General features: G+C 37.6%; 1 protein-coding gene across 12 annotated transcripts in view; it reads right to left on the bottom strand.

Moving 5' to 3' along the window:
* NCOR2 (nuclear receptor corepressor 2) overlaps nt 1-17,615 on the bottom strand; it is a 224,705-nt gene that overhangs the window by 50,068 nt on the left and 157,022 nt on the right. For all 12 annotated transcript variants that reach the window (XM_072415778.1, XM_072415779.1, XM_072415775.1 and 9 more), the window contains 2 exons: nt 14,184-14,246; nt 1,235-1,377 (listed from right to left, as the gene is read on the bottom strand). In XM_072415778.1, the coding sequence (XP_072271879.1) occupies nt 1,235-1,377; nt 14,184-14,246 (206 nt within the window). The remainder of the gene's footprint in view (nt 1-1,234; nt 1,378-14,183; nt 14,247-17,615) is intronic.

Genomic DNA, 17,615 nt, shown 5'->3' with positions numbered 1-17,615 from the left:
TACCTTTACAAAAATCAGGGCTGATGTACAGACATTTGTGTTAAACTTTTGGTTGCCATGGAACAAACAAGTTCCTACTACTCTTGCCTGGCTCCAAATTTTAGCGAATAATCAGACCCAGACTGTGACCGACTGTGACCACTGACCATTCCATTATGCTCAGACCCGGATTTATCCTCCCTGGGGTTTTGGAGATAGAGACAACTAATTTCTTGAATAGGCTTTTAATGTCAAATATATATGAATGCATCTGTCTAATATTTTCTCTCGTTTTGGTAATAAACTTTAACAAACTTCAAATCCAGCTGACATTAGAACAAAAATATAAACTTCTCCCCATCTTGTTCAAGACTTCAGTTTGAACTTCCCTGACAGATGTTGGCAATATAGTTCACCTACAGGTATTTTTGAATATATTTTCTGGTCCCGTGCTAAGTTGGCCTGAATTGGGGACCAAGTTTGTCCCATCACAGTTCTCTGACCATCCACAGTCTACGAATTGACCTATCTTCCTGCTCCACCATAATTACCCTTGAAAGTGTACAAAAGGTCTTGATTAGTGAATGCTGCTTGAATGTGTATTCCTGTCTTTTGGAAACTACCTGCCATACCCCAAATATTGTAAAATTGGTGCTGCAAAGTTAACAAAATGGAAGAATATACCAATTCAATAATTTTATTGGCCAGAGTTTCTACTTTCCCCTGAATAAAGGTTTTTTCTATTTGGCTACTGAGATTTTGAAAAACCTTATCTTAAGAAGAAAGGGGTGATGAGCCAGTGAACCTCAATTTGCTCATCTTCCCTGTGATTAAAGACACCAGAAGTACTTAGTTATGAGCACTTCTGGGTCAAAGCGTTCAATCCTCATTCAGTAAAGGCCAGAGAAAAGTTTAAGGAAAGCGCAGAGAAGACATTAGGGGCTCAAAAAATCTTTCACCCGCACAATGCTATCACACTGAACTTTCTTGTGATCGTAATAAAGCTGAATTCACATAAACAAATATATTATACATACATATATATACATAGATATACACACACAATAAAATGTTTAGAGGAAGCCCTATATTCACATCTATTCCTTGTTTCAGTCTTAAATGCATATACAAGTAAACCAGCATTTTACATACTTGTAGCCTGGACGGTAGTTCAATATTCACTATATTATTAAAATATACAATTTTGCTTTAAATATTTATTACTTCACACCCATAGCAACTCAATGCTACTTACCATTTTCAGTTTGTGCTGCTGTAGGATGCCATCTAGGTTCTGCCTCTTCTTGTAGTTAAAGTAGAAGTTCTTGCACTGAGATACTGTTTTGGAGCCAACCATTCTTGCAATGGCAGACCAGTTTCGGCCATATTCAAACAAGCCTGAGAAGAAGATAAAATGTTTGTTAAAGGTAACAATATAGGAGGCTGAAATAAAATATTACAATGTCATTAAGCGTCCTAGACTTTGCACATAAGCTAAATTATAAAACAGAGAATGCTAGTTCTTTGTCACTTGGGTACAAAACTCAGTAACTAGCTAGACAAGTTAATTGTAAATGATTGCGCTACGTATGGATTATAGGAGGCAAAAGAACAAAAAGTGGCTTTTTATTGGCCAACTTATACTGGTAAAAAATCAAGTTCTTTATTAAAGGTATTCAATCGAAATAAAATTATAGATACAATTGAAAATAATGGTTTCAATGACATTGAGTACCGTATCTTACATAAAACAGTGTTTTTTGGGCCTCTTACATCTAGATCATGAAGCCCATTAGGCAAGACCATTCCATCTTGGTTAGGAAATGGTAAGTAAAAAGTCTTGTACTTGACGCGTTTCGCATATTAGCTTCCTCAGGGGAAATTGAGACTTAGATTACTTTAAATTAGCTGTGATGGGTAAAAGGGTAAAAGGTCTTGGTAGCTTTTTTTCTGGAAGATTTTAGGTCCTATTTGGGTAAGTATATGATTCAATGTCCCATTGGTTGAATTTGAGATATTTGAAATTGCAATAAAAAAGTAAGTTCAGCGGAAGTAGATGCTTTCGGTGTGCTTGGAAGTATACAAGGGCAATTCAATTTTAGATTTCTTATTATTACATTTAAATGTGAATGCCTTGGGGAGTGCAGCAATAAAAACCTTTGGAAGATATGGAGAGGAGAGGGACGGGAGCTGAAGAAAGATATCCCTGGAATTCCCAATTTTTGTTATTGTAGTTTTTTAGGACGTTGGTGGAAAGTAACAAGGCATGCAGCCAGCCAGCAAAAAAAAAAAACAGCTATTGAGCTACGTATGGAGTGAGAATTACCGCCTCACATTCAGAATTTCCAGTTAGATTGTGCATTAAAACATATTTCGAAAGAGATCAAATCAGATTTTATTTACCAGCATGTGTATACCAGAAGAAGCATGATTATTTACCAGCATGTGTACGCATGACTTTGTGCAAAACCCCACTAACTCCCGTTTATGTAATATAATGCTTACAACAAATTTAAAAGTTCCTGAGCAATAATTGAAAACTAGAAAAAAATTGTAAAATTTCTCATGAAGGCTGAAAAATGTTTTCTGAGGATCCAATTAGGATTTTCCCTTTTATTGTTATTAGCCCCTTTTCAAATCCTCTTAAATTTTTTTAAATTTTACAATAGATTAGTTGCCTTCTTTAAAATACAACCTCCATTTGTATATGAGACACATTTGTATGTAAAAAAAACGAACGGTACCACTTCATCATGGTGGCAGAGGGATTAGAAGCCACACAGGGGGCATACATGAAGAAACACAACTTTTTTTTTACCGGCTAACCAGGTATGCAGATCTATCACTACCATAGTCCCCAATATATAAGAAACTATTATTTGAGTGACAAATAAAAAAAAGGGACTAGAAGGCTAAAAATATTAAATAAAAAATACTAGGTGGCCATTTCTAAAATCTGCAAGGCATTTCAGCATAGCCAACTTTAAATAATGATAGTAAAATAACAGCTTTGCAGATAAAGCCAACAAGTCTATTAGTATCAGATGATTAATTTGCACTGTAAGTGGTTTACCTGAATTATTAATACCTAGATTCTGATCAAATGCTTAGCATTAGCCATCAGGATTATGACACAGACTGATGAAACAGAACAAGGCCTGAATTTTTGTTTTCCATATTTAAATATTGTCTGCAGGTGTTACATGTGATGATTTTTTGGGTCAAAATTCATAGCCTAAAAAAATTATATAAATGTATATTATTTTTTTCAAACATTATTGTACACTTGCACATGTTTCTTTATGCTAATACTGCCCTAATGCAGGACAGACAACAAACAAGTCTAGGAGCAAAGTTTCAACTGCAGTTACGATGTTCTATACTGGTAAAAAAAAACACATTTACTATACAGATAGATCAAGTATGAATGGTTTCCTAAATACGATTAACCAAAAAACCAAAATCCCAGCACTAACTGGAGGCATTAGATGATCACTTCCCATAGGTTTTGGAAGGTACACTGGGATAATATGTCTGATGGGCACAAAAAAATCATCCGTGGCCACTAGGAACTTCCACCATCACCACCCTGTAAAACCGTTTTGGCTGAAGCAATCCCAAGCAAATACTTCTGAGTGCCTGACGTTTATGCTAGGCATATACACATTGAACAAACACAAACACTATAGCTTCATTTCAACTTTGAATAATGGTCTAGGAGGTATAAGGAGGCCAAGCTGACTTTTGTTCGTCCAAGTCTGGTTTGAACTGTATGTGTGTTTACAAAACCTATAGGGACATAGCAACTTAGAATTCAAACAAGTCTGTTTGGTCTACAGCCTTACAATTTAGAGGACAAAATGCACACTATAAGCAACGCTAATATGACAGTGACTGAACTGATGATAGTTAAAAATAAGCCCCAGAATTCTGCTTTGGGTTAGAGACTCAGCTTGTTCATTATTATCACCCCCCCCCCCCAACCGTAATTGGTTTGTAAAAAAAAAAAAAAAAAAAAAAAAAACAAAACTTTATATTTATATTGAGTAGTGTTTGATCTTCACAATCAAGTTTAATTAAGCTGAATTACACGGCACTGTCTTAACTGAAATACTTCCCAGCAAACCACTAAACCCCAGCTGCTCCTATCTCATAACATCCTACAGCCAGAATTACACTGTATTGCCTTACCTGTAGCCAAAGCTACCTCATGCTACTCTTGACACACACAGGACTTGTGGAAATCAAACTCCGCCATCTCTCAACACTAGACCACATGCTTTATTTACAAGTACACAAGACACAAAGGAGAGCATCTTCACATTTCAGCCAGGAAGGTTGGGAGCTTGTAAGAACAGAGGAGATCTGAAACCCCAGCTATAAGATTTCTTTCAAACAATTTTTTTTTTTTTTTTAGCAATAGATACATTTTAGTCACTTGTGATGCATACCAGCATAGGAAATGTCAACTTAATTTAGGTAATTAAAGCAATGAACAGTGTGCTTGACAATCTTTCCTTTTCCTCATCTGACCCTCCACCAAGCTGTGTGTGATAGTGAAATCTTTCTTGCTACCTTGATAAGGAGAGGATTTGATAACTTCTGTAACGTTCCATATTGTTGGAACTCCTGAATTGCATATTTACTCCTGAGTTTCATCAAAGTTTCACTATACCTTTGTACATTATATATGTAAAATAATCAAACACTGCAGTATATCAGTCCTTCCTACATTAGTTTTTAGTTTCTGGTATACATTTGTTTTTTCTGGCTTTTTTACCTTAATTTTTAATTATGACATTTAAACCTGTGAATAATACGCATCTTGTCCCTGGGCGCTTTTATTCTCTCCTCCCCAGCTATGTAGGAAGCCATGATTGTCAAAAAGGCTGGACTTCACTTGTACAGCTGTTATATGGAGGTTGTGAGAACTTGTAGTTTACAGAAGCAGCATAGCAAAGTTTTTACCTCTAATTTATCTCAAACAAGTGACAAGAACACTGAATTTTTGACAAGCTCAATGATTTTGTCCTGTACTTGCTAAAATGTTCTTAGCCTGAAAAAAAAAAAAAAATAATGCAGCCACCACATTCAAGGAGTTGTATGAGTGCCAACTTGCAAGGCTTTGCTATGAAGGCAGGCAAACCATATACATTGCTTATACTGTCAGGCTGTGATAAGTTTCTTGTCAGTTTGTTGAGATGGAAACTGCTAAAGCTCCAAAGATCCGCTCATGTATGGTTTACCTTTTTTTTTTAATTTTTTTACTGAGGTCTTCTCTGTTCCACTTCATGATTTGTGTCTTGTTGATGTTTGCTTGTATTAGCTGATCATTCAAAATTCTCCCTCCCTTTTTGGAGTGCCTTTCTGAATACTGTCTTGACACTACCAAATGTGCAGCTACAGAAAAGTGTGATCATGTTCTACATGAGGAATAAAAACATGGCATTTTTTTGCCCCATTTTTGGTTTCTAGTATTTTATTATAGCATTCTCTCAGACAGATAGGATAAAGAAAGGAAAGCAGATAAAGAATTTGAAAGATAATTTTTATACGTGGAAGTCTGATAAATAGGGAAAGGCTCAGAGTAGTAGAGACAGGTATACAACCCCTAAAATCTAACATGTTTCATGAGACCAGTCCACCTTCTTCTATTGTTCCATGGTCTAGTTTTGATGCTTTGATGTTGGTGCTTTCGGTAATAAACAGTTCAATGGCATTCTGACCAGTCCACAATGCACCTAGGTGTTCCCCTGGCCTTCATTAGGTTTTTAGCAATTTGTGCTAAAGTAGCTCTTTTGTCGGATTAGATCAGATGGCCTAGCTTTTATCCCCGCACACATAAGCGATTTTTGGGTACATATTACTATTTCTATGGTTTACCAGTTGTCCTACCATTGAGTCAATTTTGCTGGGTACTAACCTCTGCCTTCTGTGACAACCTCAGAAAACCTGCTGTTTTAGAGATGCTCTGACCCAGTCATATAAACATCACAATTTGGCCCTAGGAAAAGTTGCTTGATTTGTTACAACTACCTTTTTTTTTTGCTTTCAACACATTGTAATGATAAAACCAATATTATACACTTCACTGGTCAGTGGTTTATATTTACTGATCAGTGTACACTATGCAGATCGTCAAGAAAGTACATAGTCTTTCCCTTGTTAGCTCTGTTTATCTCTCGTCCATCTGCTGTTCATATAAAGGTTTTCCCAATATTTTTGCCATCTTTCTTGGCAGATATAATATGAATAAGTCAGAACTGTCACCTTATCATCAGACCCTCTCAGGTGGCTCTGTTTGCTTTGACAACCAATGCTTGCATTTTCAGGGTATTTTTTTTGTTATTCCATGGGAAGGGGCTCTGAAGGTTTCTGCTATCACGCATTCTTGGCAGATCTTTCCTGCAAATGCATGGCTTAATCTCCAGTTGCTTCTTTGGATCATCAGGAAAATATTATTTCACAAAATCAGGGAAATCCTTATTAGTCCCATAGCGTTCTCACTTCTCAGTTTCTGTTTAGTTGTCTCAGGAAGTCCTAAATCAACCTACCATTTTTATTTGGATATAACAATATTTAATACTTTCTGTCTTAATCTCAATGGCCACCATGACATATATTAAGGGTGACACCACCTAGCAGGGACAAACAAATTTTACAAGGCTGCACTTTAAGATATTTTAGTCAAGATAATATTTAGAATATTACTGTGATTAATTATAGGTAAATAGGAAAATAATTTATCTTCTGCGCTATTGGATAAAATATATTTTTAGAAAACAACATCAGAATTACAAGTTCCAATATTACAAGTTCTGATCATAAAAAGAACAAAGGTATAGTTCTGTACTGTGCCTAAATGGAAACAGCAATGCTGAAACTTTTAGACATGGGGAGTGGGGCCCAGGAAGTTTACCTATGGGGTCCAGAAAATTTCAGGGCAACTCTTTTGTAAGCAATGGAGTATGAACAAACCACTTATTTTTATCAGGTGGCTAAATTCAAATAGCCGCAGTAATACTGCTTGCAAAAAATGCCTTATTCTCTAGTTTCAACTGCAAATGTTGTCAGTGACTGTAAGCCATGTCAGACAATTTTGAATATTATATTAAAAATGCTAACTCACCATTATCTGTCTCTCTATAGGTGCTGCATTAGAAAACAGTTAGATAAATTACAGAAAATGGACAAATATTTTTTCAGACAATTTATAAAACCAATGACAATATACCACAAAATATATCAGTGTAAAGACTGATATTCCACCTATCTGTTATGATTTTACATGGATTTGTAAAATAGCTATTGACATTTGATTATAAGTAAGAAATTGTGAAACATACAATCTCCGCCTTTGCCAATTCCTCTCTAGCATAGATGGCTTACTAAAGCACATTTGACAAGTTCTCTATTAACCCCCTTCCATTGCCAGTGCACACATCAGAGTCTTTTACAAGGATGGAGGATTTTTAAAGCTACAGATTAAAATAAAACCCAACATTAGCACGATTCTTTGTGGATGTTTCTAAAACAACACAACTGTGCTGGTCCAAGTAATGGCAAGGTCTTTTTATTTTATGTTTTATAATCTGGACTTCCACTGATGCCGAAGAATCCACTATCAAGTGGGATGTGAAACCAGGTCACTGTCATTGAGACCTACTGATGGATGCCTAGAAGTTGTCAGGGACACATGTTCTGTTCTCTGGGGCTTTTAATCCGCTTTTCTCTCTCTCGGCTGGTTCTCCTCTCCCTCCTCCTTCACCATTCTGTCTGCACAGAAGTCTCCCATCATATTTTACATCTCTCAAACAACAAAATAAAGCGTGCTCATATCTCATGCCTCCATCCAAATTCTAAGAACTTATCCCCGTCCATGTGCATCTACACATGACTCTCTACAATATTAACTCTTTGACCTAATCTCCCTTGCATACGCACTTCTTTTGAATAAAGCCATTTGATGTTCTACCGAGCTTTTCATCCCTATCTATGCTAAAAATCTCATGGACTAGGAAACTGAAGCTCGCTCAACTTTTGAACACGCTCCATTCACCTCACACTGCTTGCTCTTACCTGTCTCCTGCAGCAGCTTGCCAGGATGGGGGCCGATGCAAATTTTATTCTCAATATCCGTCACTGCCAAAGCAAATCTGAATATAACCACAAAACAAGTTGATAACAGCACTGCAGATGCGCAGGTTCTGCCAGCTGGGAGACTGATACTGTTGCTATGTGGAGGAGTCACAAAACGAGTGCTAATCGCTCTCCTGCCTGACCTGCGGGCTCATCTTGTCTGAATGTGACCTCTAGACAGAGCACTAATAGCAGAAATGTGTGGCACAGACCCAGGTTGGCAAAGGGTGCGGCATTCTTGGCACCAGACTTCCTTCTCTCTCACTTTTTTGTCACTCTTCCTCCCACCTCACAATCTTTGCTCTCTCTTTTTCCAATGTGATTTAACATAACCAAGCGGTTTCTTTTGTAGTAAAGGGGTTTTTAGGCATATTTAGTGCCCTTCCCTGCAGTGATGACAAAGACACACAGAATACCTTTCTCTAGATAAGCAGATAAAAACATTACTGTAATCTATAAAAGTGTATATGTAATGACATATACAAGGCAAATACTAAACAAAACCCCAGCACTAATACTTGATCTCTTGATTCCAATGCAAGTAAAAAAAAAAAAAAAATAAACAAGCATATATATATATATATATATACATATATACATACTTTTTTTTTGCAATCTAGAAGGTATCTACAAGAACACTACAGCTACTAGTAGGCTGTAATATTTTTTTTTTGCAATCTAGAAGGTATCTACAAGAACACTACAGCTACTAGTAGGCTGTAATATATTAAACAATAGTGTTCTTGGCTTTGAGATTGAAATAAAGGATTGGTATTTGATGTTATGCTTTGATATGAGAAGGCACCTAAAATAGGAAACAATGTGGTTAAACTGCATACATTAAAAACTTCTTGTTTACTAATGACTAAATAAATAATTTTTTAAAAATCACTGGTAAAATTTTGGTAAAAGTTTTCCACAGTATAACTACTTTCTATGGCATATGTTCCTCACAGTTATCCACTGGCTGGGATTATACAGGAAGACTCAGTGTGGGATGCTGAATACTGAGATTATTTTTGGTATTTTCAGTATAACCTAGGCTAAAACTTGCGCCTGTTGCATTTGTTGATTGAATAAGGAAGGGTTGCGGTGTGTCCCTAACTTGGAGTCACTAGCTCCCTCAGAGATGTTCTCCCATCAGTGACCGAGATGAAAACATTTCTCAGTTACTCAGTTAGTAAAGTTCGGCTTTTATCGGCACAAACCCAAGAGATTTTTCTCACTCTCCAATGGGATCTTCCCAATAAATACTCAAACCCTTGTCTAAAGTTAAAATAAAATACTTTGAGTGAAAATCTACTTATTTTGATACAAAAAAAGAATAGATAACTATTAGGGGGAAGTTTAGAAAACTATGTCTAGTTTATCAGTCTTCCAGCCAGTATCTGAGATATAAACATTTTTGAAAAGTGAAAGCATTATATTATTTCTTTTGCTGGATCAGAAGATACACACAAAATGGGTATATGTAGTAATTTACTTATGTTTCAGACCTAACCCATAATATTACAGAGCAATATTCCAAATACTGGTATTTAAACTGTTACATGAGCAGAAGATCCTGGCACATACATCAACACTTCCTACCCACCTGCTGCAACACGCTCTGTTCAGTCCCATCTTACATTTGTGTTTACAACAGATTTATTGCTGTACAACACTGGACAGGTCGGGGCAGGCAGAGGGGTGATATATGTCATGCTAAAAAATCATCCTAAGAATGTTCTAGCAAGCAGAATGGATAAGATAAATCCAATCACCATGAAACAGAAAAAGGTTTTTTTTTGCCAAAGAAAGGTCATATATACGACAGATACACAGTATTTCAAACTATGCATGTATCTATAGATATCCAACAAGTGGATACCTTGAGCCTGTAAAATATCATTTGGGGATTAAAAAAGGATTAAGATACTCTAGTACCGTTAGTACGAAGTCCTCCGAAAGTCTTGCAAAAAGAACACACCAGATATATTATTAAGGTGTTTTGCTATCCAACGTGGAAATGTGACATTTCAATTGATTCAAGGACACTACTACCTGCTAAGTAGATCTCACATTGGTGCCACACAGATTACCTGGCTGCCATACTAGATACATTTTACCTATCTGTTCTCACATTTTTAACACCACCAGGGTTATACATAGGGGTCCTGTACATTCACCGAAGAACAGTATTGCTTTAGCTTCATTCTGGTATGTGAGACAGGCACAAGGGGAATTTTTCCACCAAGCAAAGTTCAATTTGGAATCAGATGGAAGCCAGCAGCACTTTCCTGTTAGCTGTTGCTGTTTGTTCTACGCATCATAGTGTTTGCCTAAGAGACATCTTGCCAAGGCTATGATCCCTTCAGCAGACTGCAGATTTCTTGGAGGTGCTGTATTACTCATCACATTTCAGAAGTCATCTGTTCCCAAGAACATCGTGCAGCACAAGACACCATTCTTTTTGAAGCTCTTCATCTCCCTGACAATAAAACCAGCCACTTACCAGAATCATTTAAAAAGGACTTGTGGATATCCTAAATCAGAAAGAAGATTGTTGTGATCACTGGTAAGTTCTATAAAAGTCATTCCACGAGTACTGTGCAAGTTTAGTTCAGTTTTCATGGAGTGTCTAAAAGGCACAGATCACAAATCTAGGCACTATTTATTCAATTTACGATTACAATGAATTAGAATAAGGTTTAGAAAAGTTTAGAATAGAATCATGAATTTCCATGACAAAAGTCTTCTATTAGCATGTCAAATGCAGGAAAACAATACCCAGAGACACAAATGCACTCCCAGTTTTCTCTTAGTCGTCTGGAAAGTCTCACAATTACTTGTTGATCCTGCCAGTGAACTCCACATAATGCGGCTTCCTGTGATTTTGTGGTAACAACCCAGCACTGTTCCTGAATACCATACAGTACTTGTTTTTACTATTAAAAATGCTTGGTCGCACAACAAAACTCATCTCCTCCAGCCTTCTTGTAGCCACTATTTGCAAACATAATCCAGCAAAGCTGCACCTCATTTTTCGGGGCACTGTCCTTTCTGTCTGTGCAATATGAGTCAGCACAAGCACTTGTAGTCTTAAAGGGAGAACATGAATCAGTATGACAACGCAGAGGAGCAACCCCTAAGGTCAAAATACCTGACACCAATGATCTTTTTTTTTTTTTGGTTGTCTGTAAGGGTGACATTCTTTCCAGTGGCCATTAAAGCAATGCAAGAGATATTTATCCAACTGACCACCAACTAATGTACTGTGAGCTGTGGATATGGTAAATAAAGCAGGGGGTTCCCTACAACCTGAAATTTATTTCAATGGTTCCTCCATGGAAAAAGGGTGCCATAACCTATAGGGCCTGCCCATAAGCCTTATGAAGAACCTAAAGAACCACCAGGTAGTAAATTAAGGAATGGATACTTAAAAATTGTGAAGGTTACTTTTAAATGATGGTATCATATAAAAAACTTACATAGTTTAGTGATTGGGTTTACATATACTTTGGAGGGTATGTTTAACAAAAACATTTTTTTAATCTAGATAGAGGGTATAAGGACCAGAACTTACACCAGGTTTTTACTGATACCTGGGACTGGAAATATGTCTCCTCACTAAATGTCACAGTGACAACGGTTCAACCAGAGAGCACAAAAAGCATAAACAAGAGTAAAAGACATCTTTAGAATAGAGGAAAGCTGGAAACCAGCTGAAGATGTCACTGTTCATATTACTTCACTTCTTCAACAGTAAACCATTTAATTGAAACCAAGGGAAGACACATCAAATGGATACAATTTAATTTAGTTGCAGCCAGGTTCCAAAAAACACCTTTGGTATGGGGGGGAGGGGGTGGGTCCTGCTTTGAATTTAGTTTCTTTATTTTTGGCACACCATATTTTAGATATGCAGGAGATAGCAAGGAGCCCACGGTAGGTGTGTTTGGGAATATGTATTCTGCATCTGAATGTAAGTCAGCCTTGTTCCTTTCCTTCATATTTTAGGAGACTTCACAAATTACATTACACAACAAGTAATGTCAAACGAAATTAAGAAAAAGTTTAAAAAAGCAACTTGCTGTACAAGATACCAATCCAGATTCCTTAAAAAAATAAAACAAAAAAACACTATTTGGATTTATTTATATAGCATTAATTGAAATAGAATTGAACAGAAAATTTGGATAGTCCATCAATAATTTGGGAGTTCATCTAGACTCCATCTAAAAGTCCCATCATCCCTTGCTAAGTGGTCACACTGGCACCATTTAGTGAAGAACAAATTAATATGTATCCCTCATATACTCTATAAAAAGAACATTATTTTCACTTTAAATTTAAAGGCTTGCATGGATTTCTTGAATGTAAAGCAGACGAGATACAAGTGCTATATTTATTTAAAGATCCAATGAATTACTTCCAGTTCCTTACTAGCGTAAAGATCTTTGTAAAACCCTCATCTTCTACATAAAGGAACCTTGATACTGGCACCGCAAAGCTTTGTACTCTATTATACTGTATGCAGAAAACACAGTCCAGCCTTGATCTCTAAATGACACTTTTTATGTGGAAAAAGCCATTAGCTCTGAAAAGATAGCACAAGCCTACAATCATATTGCATTACCTGAACAAAAGTACTCCGCCACAAAGATAAAACACACAAACCTTCACTTATGAAAAATTCGGCCTTGTATGCTAATCCTAAGATTCAGCACCTCAACAAACATGATTGATAATCAAACCTTTAAATGAAACAAACAACCCATTTGTGCCTGGCTGAAATGTCAGTCTAAATGAATTTCCAACAGGCTGGAAAATCATTCTCTGAAGAAGGTCATTTGAGACAGATACTAACACGTGTGATTGTGAGCAGATTGTAAAACAGCAGTCATGAGCAGGCAATGACAATTCACATATATTTCCCATTGACCACAGTTGATAATCAGTTAACAATGTCCTTGGATCAATGAAGACAATAGATAAGACTGTGAACAATATTTTTTTCTTGCATGTTTCAAATTTGTCCAGAAAGGTCAGTTTGCTCTTTAATAGACATCAGCATCTACAAAAGATATTTCAGTCTTGTGTATTAGTAAAAGTATTCACATACCGGGACCTTGCACCCTTTGAGGACTCTTATTAGTGAAAAACTTCTGAAAGATTTCACAGTTATACCACAAAACAAAACCAAACCTGCACATCAAAAGACCTGATCTTTTCACAATAAAAAAAAATAACTGAAAAATTTAAATTCAGGAGGGTGATAGTTGTAATAAAGTCACATTAAAGGTGATGCACAATGGTTATACTTTACTGCTTTCACAATGGAAGTCTACCTATTCCCTATAAACCATGCACTCCTCATGTGGCAGATATTCTATCGTAACAAATGTTAGGCAGGAAGGAAAAGAAACACCCCCTCTAGTGGTTAATGTACAAATCTCTACATCCAATACAATAAGCAATATGTAAAACGAATAAAAAAAATGCAAAAGTCATAAAATATCTTATCAGGATTAAACCTGCACAGTAAGAACAGCAACAAAACAGATTAGATTACAAAATTACTAAAGTTTCATTTAGGAATTCCTCTTTCTGCTGATCTGAAGTAGAGCTGCAACAGAATAAAACCTGCTCCTGACCACTTCCTATTTGTGTGAATGTTTTGAGTGAAAATTGATCTCACCTTAAGTATTAAATCTTTTTATAACCTTTGCAAAGCTGTCTGTGAGCATTCAAGAACTCCATATGCAGTCATCAAAAACACACAGAAATCCTGTGACATATTCTTTCCTGAATGAGAGGCAACCTCATAATCTAATTAGTCTAATTATATCACTAACTTGCTTAATACATTTCCATTGAATCTGTAATTACTAGAAGTACACCATAGTGTCTCTTTAAATGTGAAAAGCTTTCCTATGTAACAAGAAGAGCAGACTCTGCATTACTGAATCATTCTGTGCCTCACATGGATGCTACAAATTGCAGAAAAGTAGGGAGAGGTAGGAGCTGATCATTTGTAACTGCACATAGCAGCCGGCTCGTAACACTACCAGAATCCTACCCACCTTTCTTAGCGGTTTCCATTTCCTCCTCTGTCCAGCGTGAACTTTCATTCATTTCCATCGCAGCTGTAAAGAAATATTAAAGCTTATTAAAAAATGGAATGGAACAAATTTAAAAAAAAAAAAGACATTCTACATGCTGATTAAGACGTTACCCAGCAAAATAAAAGCCGAGCTTGCTCTGGAATTAGCTGGGTTTGGAGCATGACTCAGAGTAAAACAGAGGGCAGCAGTTTCAGGTCAAGTGGTAACGACACAATGAAATCCAGGGGATTCAGCTACAAGATGCTTTTGCCCTGTACTTTGTAGAAATTTCATTTCTCAGGCTGAAAACATTCGCTACCATTCCACTTCAAATGGCCCATGAAAGAAAGCAATGGGCTGCGGGCACTTAAGAGTACTGCACTGATTGGACCATGATAAAACATGAACAGTTCACATAAAGGACAAACACAGGACAAGAAAAGGGGAAAGTTGCAGAGACAATTAAAAATAGCTGAGCTCTTCATGCAGAGTCTGCTGCTGCAAGCCCCTGACAACTATTAGCCCAGGCCCTATGGGGAACACGCAGGAACATCCTTTCCAGTTCACTGCCTCAGATTTCAGTTGGCACCTCTCATGGGCACATCACAAGTAATTTTCTTTCATGAGACTCCCCACAGCCACATGATGGTAAGGGATATCGCACAGTATAGCTTGTGTGTGCCACACTGTGTGACTGAGAAGCAAGACACCCACACAATGCAGACACAGAACACTGCAGCAAAGGTAGTAAAAGTCTCTGCAACAGATGGCATTCTTACGTATTCATTAATTAGTAAGGAACTAAACTTTCCATTAAAAAACGTAGTAAATGCTGTAAGTGTATCATATCAGAAAGGTAAAAATCTATCAGCAAAAGCAGTGTACTAACACAATGTTAGATATACACCCACTGGCCACTTTATTAGGTACACCTGTTCAACGTATTGCTTTTTATTGTTAATATCTAATCATCCTAAAACATGGCAGCAACTCGATGCATTCACATCATGTAGACCAGAAGTAGGCAAACTCAGGCCTTTAGGTCAGATATGGCCGAGCCGGTAGTTTGTCCCAGCCTAACGCCCCCTGGCTGATCCGGCCTAATCCCCGGCAGCAACCCGCAGCAGAGCTGGAACAAACTACCGGAGCCAGAGCTGCATGCGGCTCTTGAGCCTCCGTGACGTGGCTCCCTTCAATATTTACTGCGGTCGGCATTACCACTTCCGCCGCCGGGGTAAACAGGGAACATTTCCTCTCCTCTATATGCATTGCGGAGAAGTGGGATTTCCCTTTAGGGGGCGTTCCTGGTGGGGGGTAGAGCCATTAGGCAAGGACTCTAGGGAGAGTCCGGCCTAGTGTGCTCCTGCCTACCCCCGAAATGGCCAAGGGGCCAAAAAAGTTTGCTGACCTCTGATGTAGACATTGTCAAGATGACCTACTGAAGTTGAAACCAAGCATCAGAAAAGGGAAGGAAGTGACTTTGTTCTGTGCATCCTCCAGTGTTTAAAGGGATGGGTCAGAAAAAGGGAAAACATTATGTAAGCTGCAGTTCTCTGGGCCTTCTAATGCCAGAGGTCAGAGGAAAAGAGGTAGACTGGGTCAAGATAACAGCAACTTAAAACACACTCATTACAAACAAAATATGAAGAAGAACCTCTCTGAATGCACAACACTGGGCTACAGCGACAGGAGAAGCACACGAGGGCCACTCCTGTCAGCTAAGAGAAGGCACCCAGGGAGAGAATTTGCACAGGGTCCAAAATTAAACAAGAGAAGAATGAAAAATGTTGCCCGCTCTGATGAGTTTTGATTTCTGCTGCAACATTTAGATGAGTTTGAATTTGAAATCAACAACATGAAAACACAGATCCATCCCGCCCTGTATTATTAGTCTAGGCTGTTGGTGGTGGTGTAGAGTGAAGGCATTTTCTTGGCACACTTCTTAGTTCCAAATGAGCACTGGTTACATACCACATCCTACCAACCTAGTGTTGTTGTACACCATGTTCATGTCTGAAGTGTATCTATCCCCTGATGGATACATCTAGCAGAATAACACATACAAAGTTCAAATTATCTTACACTAGTTTCCTGAACATGACATGGAGTTCACAGTACCTAAATGTCCTCACCAGTTCTAAATCCAATAGAGCACCTTTGGATAGTGGGGAAATGGGAGACTCACATCATGGATGCGCAGCTGAAAAATCTGCAGCAACTGTCTGATGCTAATAATAATGTGACCCAAACTCCCTGAGGAACGTTTCCAGCAACTGAACCTATGCCACAAAGAATGAGGCAGATCTGAAGGCAAAAGCAGGGCCAACCCAATACTAACAGGGTGTACCTAATAAAGTGGCCAGTCAGTGTATTTACAGTATAATAAAACCTGTAAGAGAATGAAAAAGAAAGTCTTAGAAGTAGGGTCCAGCTTTCCCTGAAAAAAAAGGAAATACAATATCCTGTGCAAAGCTTAGGAAGAAGAGGCATACCTTTCACCCAACTACATAGAACTAGCATTTGTGTAAATGGTGTGCAGGGTGAAAGAGAATACAGCAGATCAATTTCGATATGTACAGTCTAGAATCCACCAGTGTCCAGATGCAAAGCAGCAAGCTCATAAGCAAAGTGAAGAAAAGATCCCAGCACATAACATGCACAGAACACTTTCCTTCAATTGATCTACACTCTATTGGCTGCAGCTAGGGGCGTACAGGAAGTCGAAACACAAGTTTAAAATGTAATATATTGCAGCTTAGTTCTACACAAAAATACCCGTTGGTCTTGAAATAAATTAGGTGTTTGTGTGTCAATCTATGCACAGAATTGATATCTCAGTTATCCAGTTCTCTGGAAGGGAAGGAGTGTTAAGTGCAAAACAGGAGAGCAGCAGTAAAAAGCAATTACTGGCAAAATGCCTGAAAAAAACTGTCAGGATGAGGTGCCACTTAATATGCAATCTTCCTAAAGCAGGGAAGTGATGCATTACTGAGTTCCTCCAAATTCCAATAATGTTCCATGCATGCAAAACTTTGCTCCATTTCCATCAATAAAAAAAGGACTGATGGCTACAAAATCTGTAGATAGTTTTCTTTATGTTGCGATAGTTATTTGTGCAAAAACAACTAAAAAGAACTGCTTCCAAAGGTGACAGGAACAATTTCATATTTTACTTTCAATAGGCAGTGTAAGGCTACCCCTAAGGAGATGCTCTGCTTGTAGTCTGCCCACTGTGGCGTAACTAACATTACAGCTAACTACACTGCTAATGTGCAGCTTTGTTCTAATGGCACAAGAAAAGGGACAATTAAAAAAAAAAAATTTCACCACCTTTGATGATTGTATATTTCTCTGTCACAAAGATGGTCTGAATTAGTCACGCAAGTGGTATATTAGGAGACTTGCATAAAC

The sequence above is a fragment of the Pyxicephalus adspersus genome, chromosome 6, assembly GCF_032062135.1.
Source record: "Pyxicephalus adspersus chromosome 6, UCB_Pads_2.0, whole genome shotgun sequence".
NCBI lineage: Eukaryota > Metazoa > Chordata > Amphibia > Anura > Pyxicephalidae > Pyxicephalus > Pyxicephalus adspersus.
This window is presented reverse-complemented; position numbering and strand designations above follow the sequence as displayed.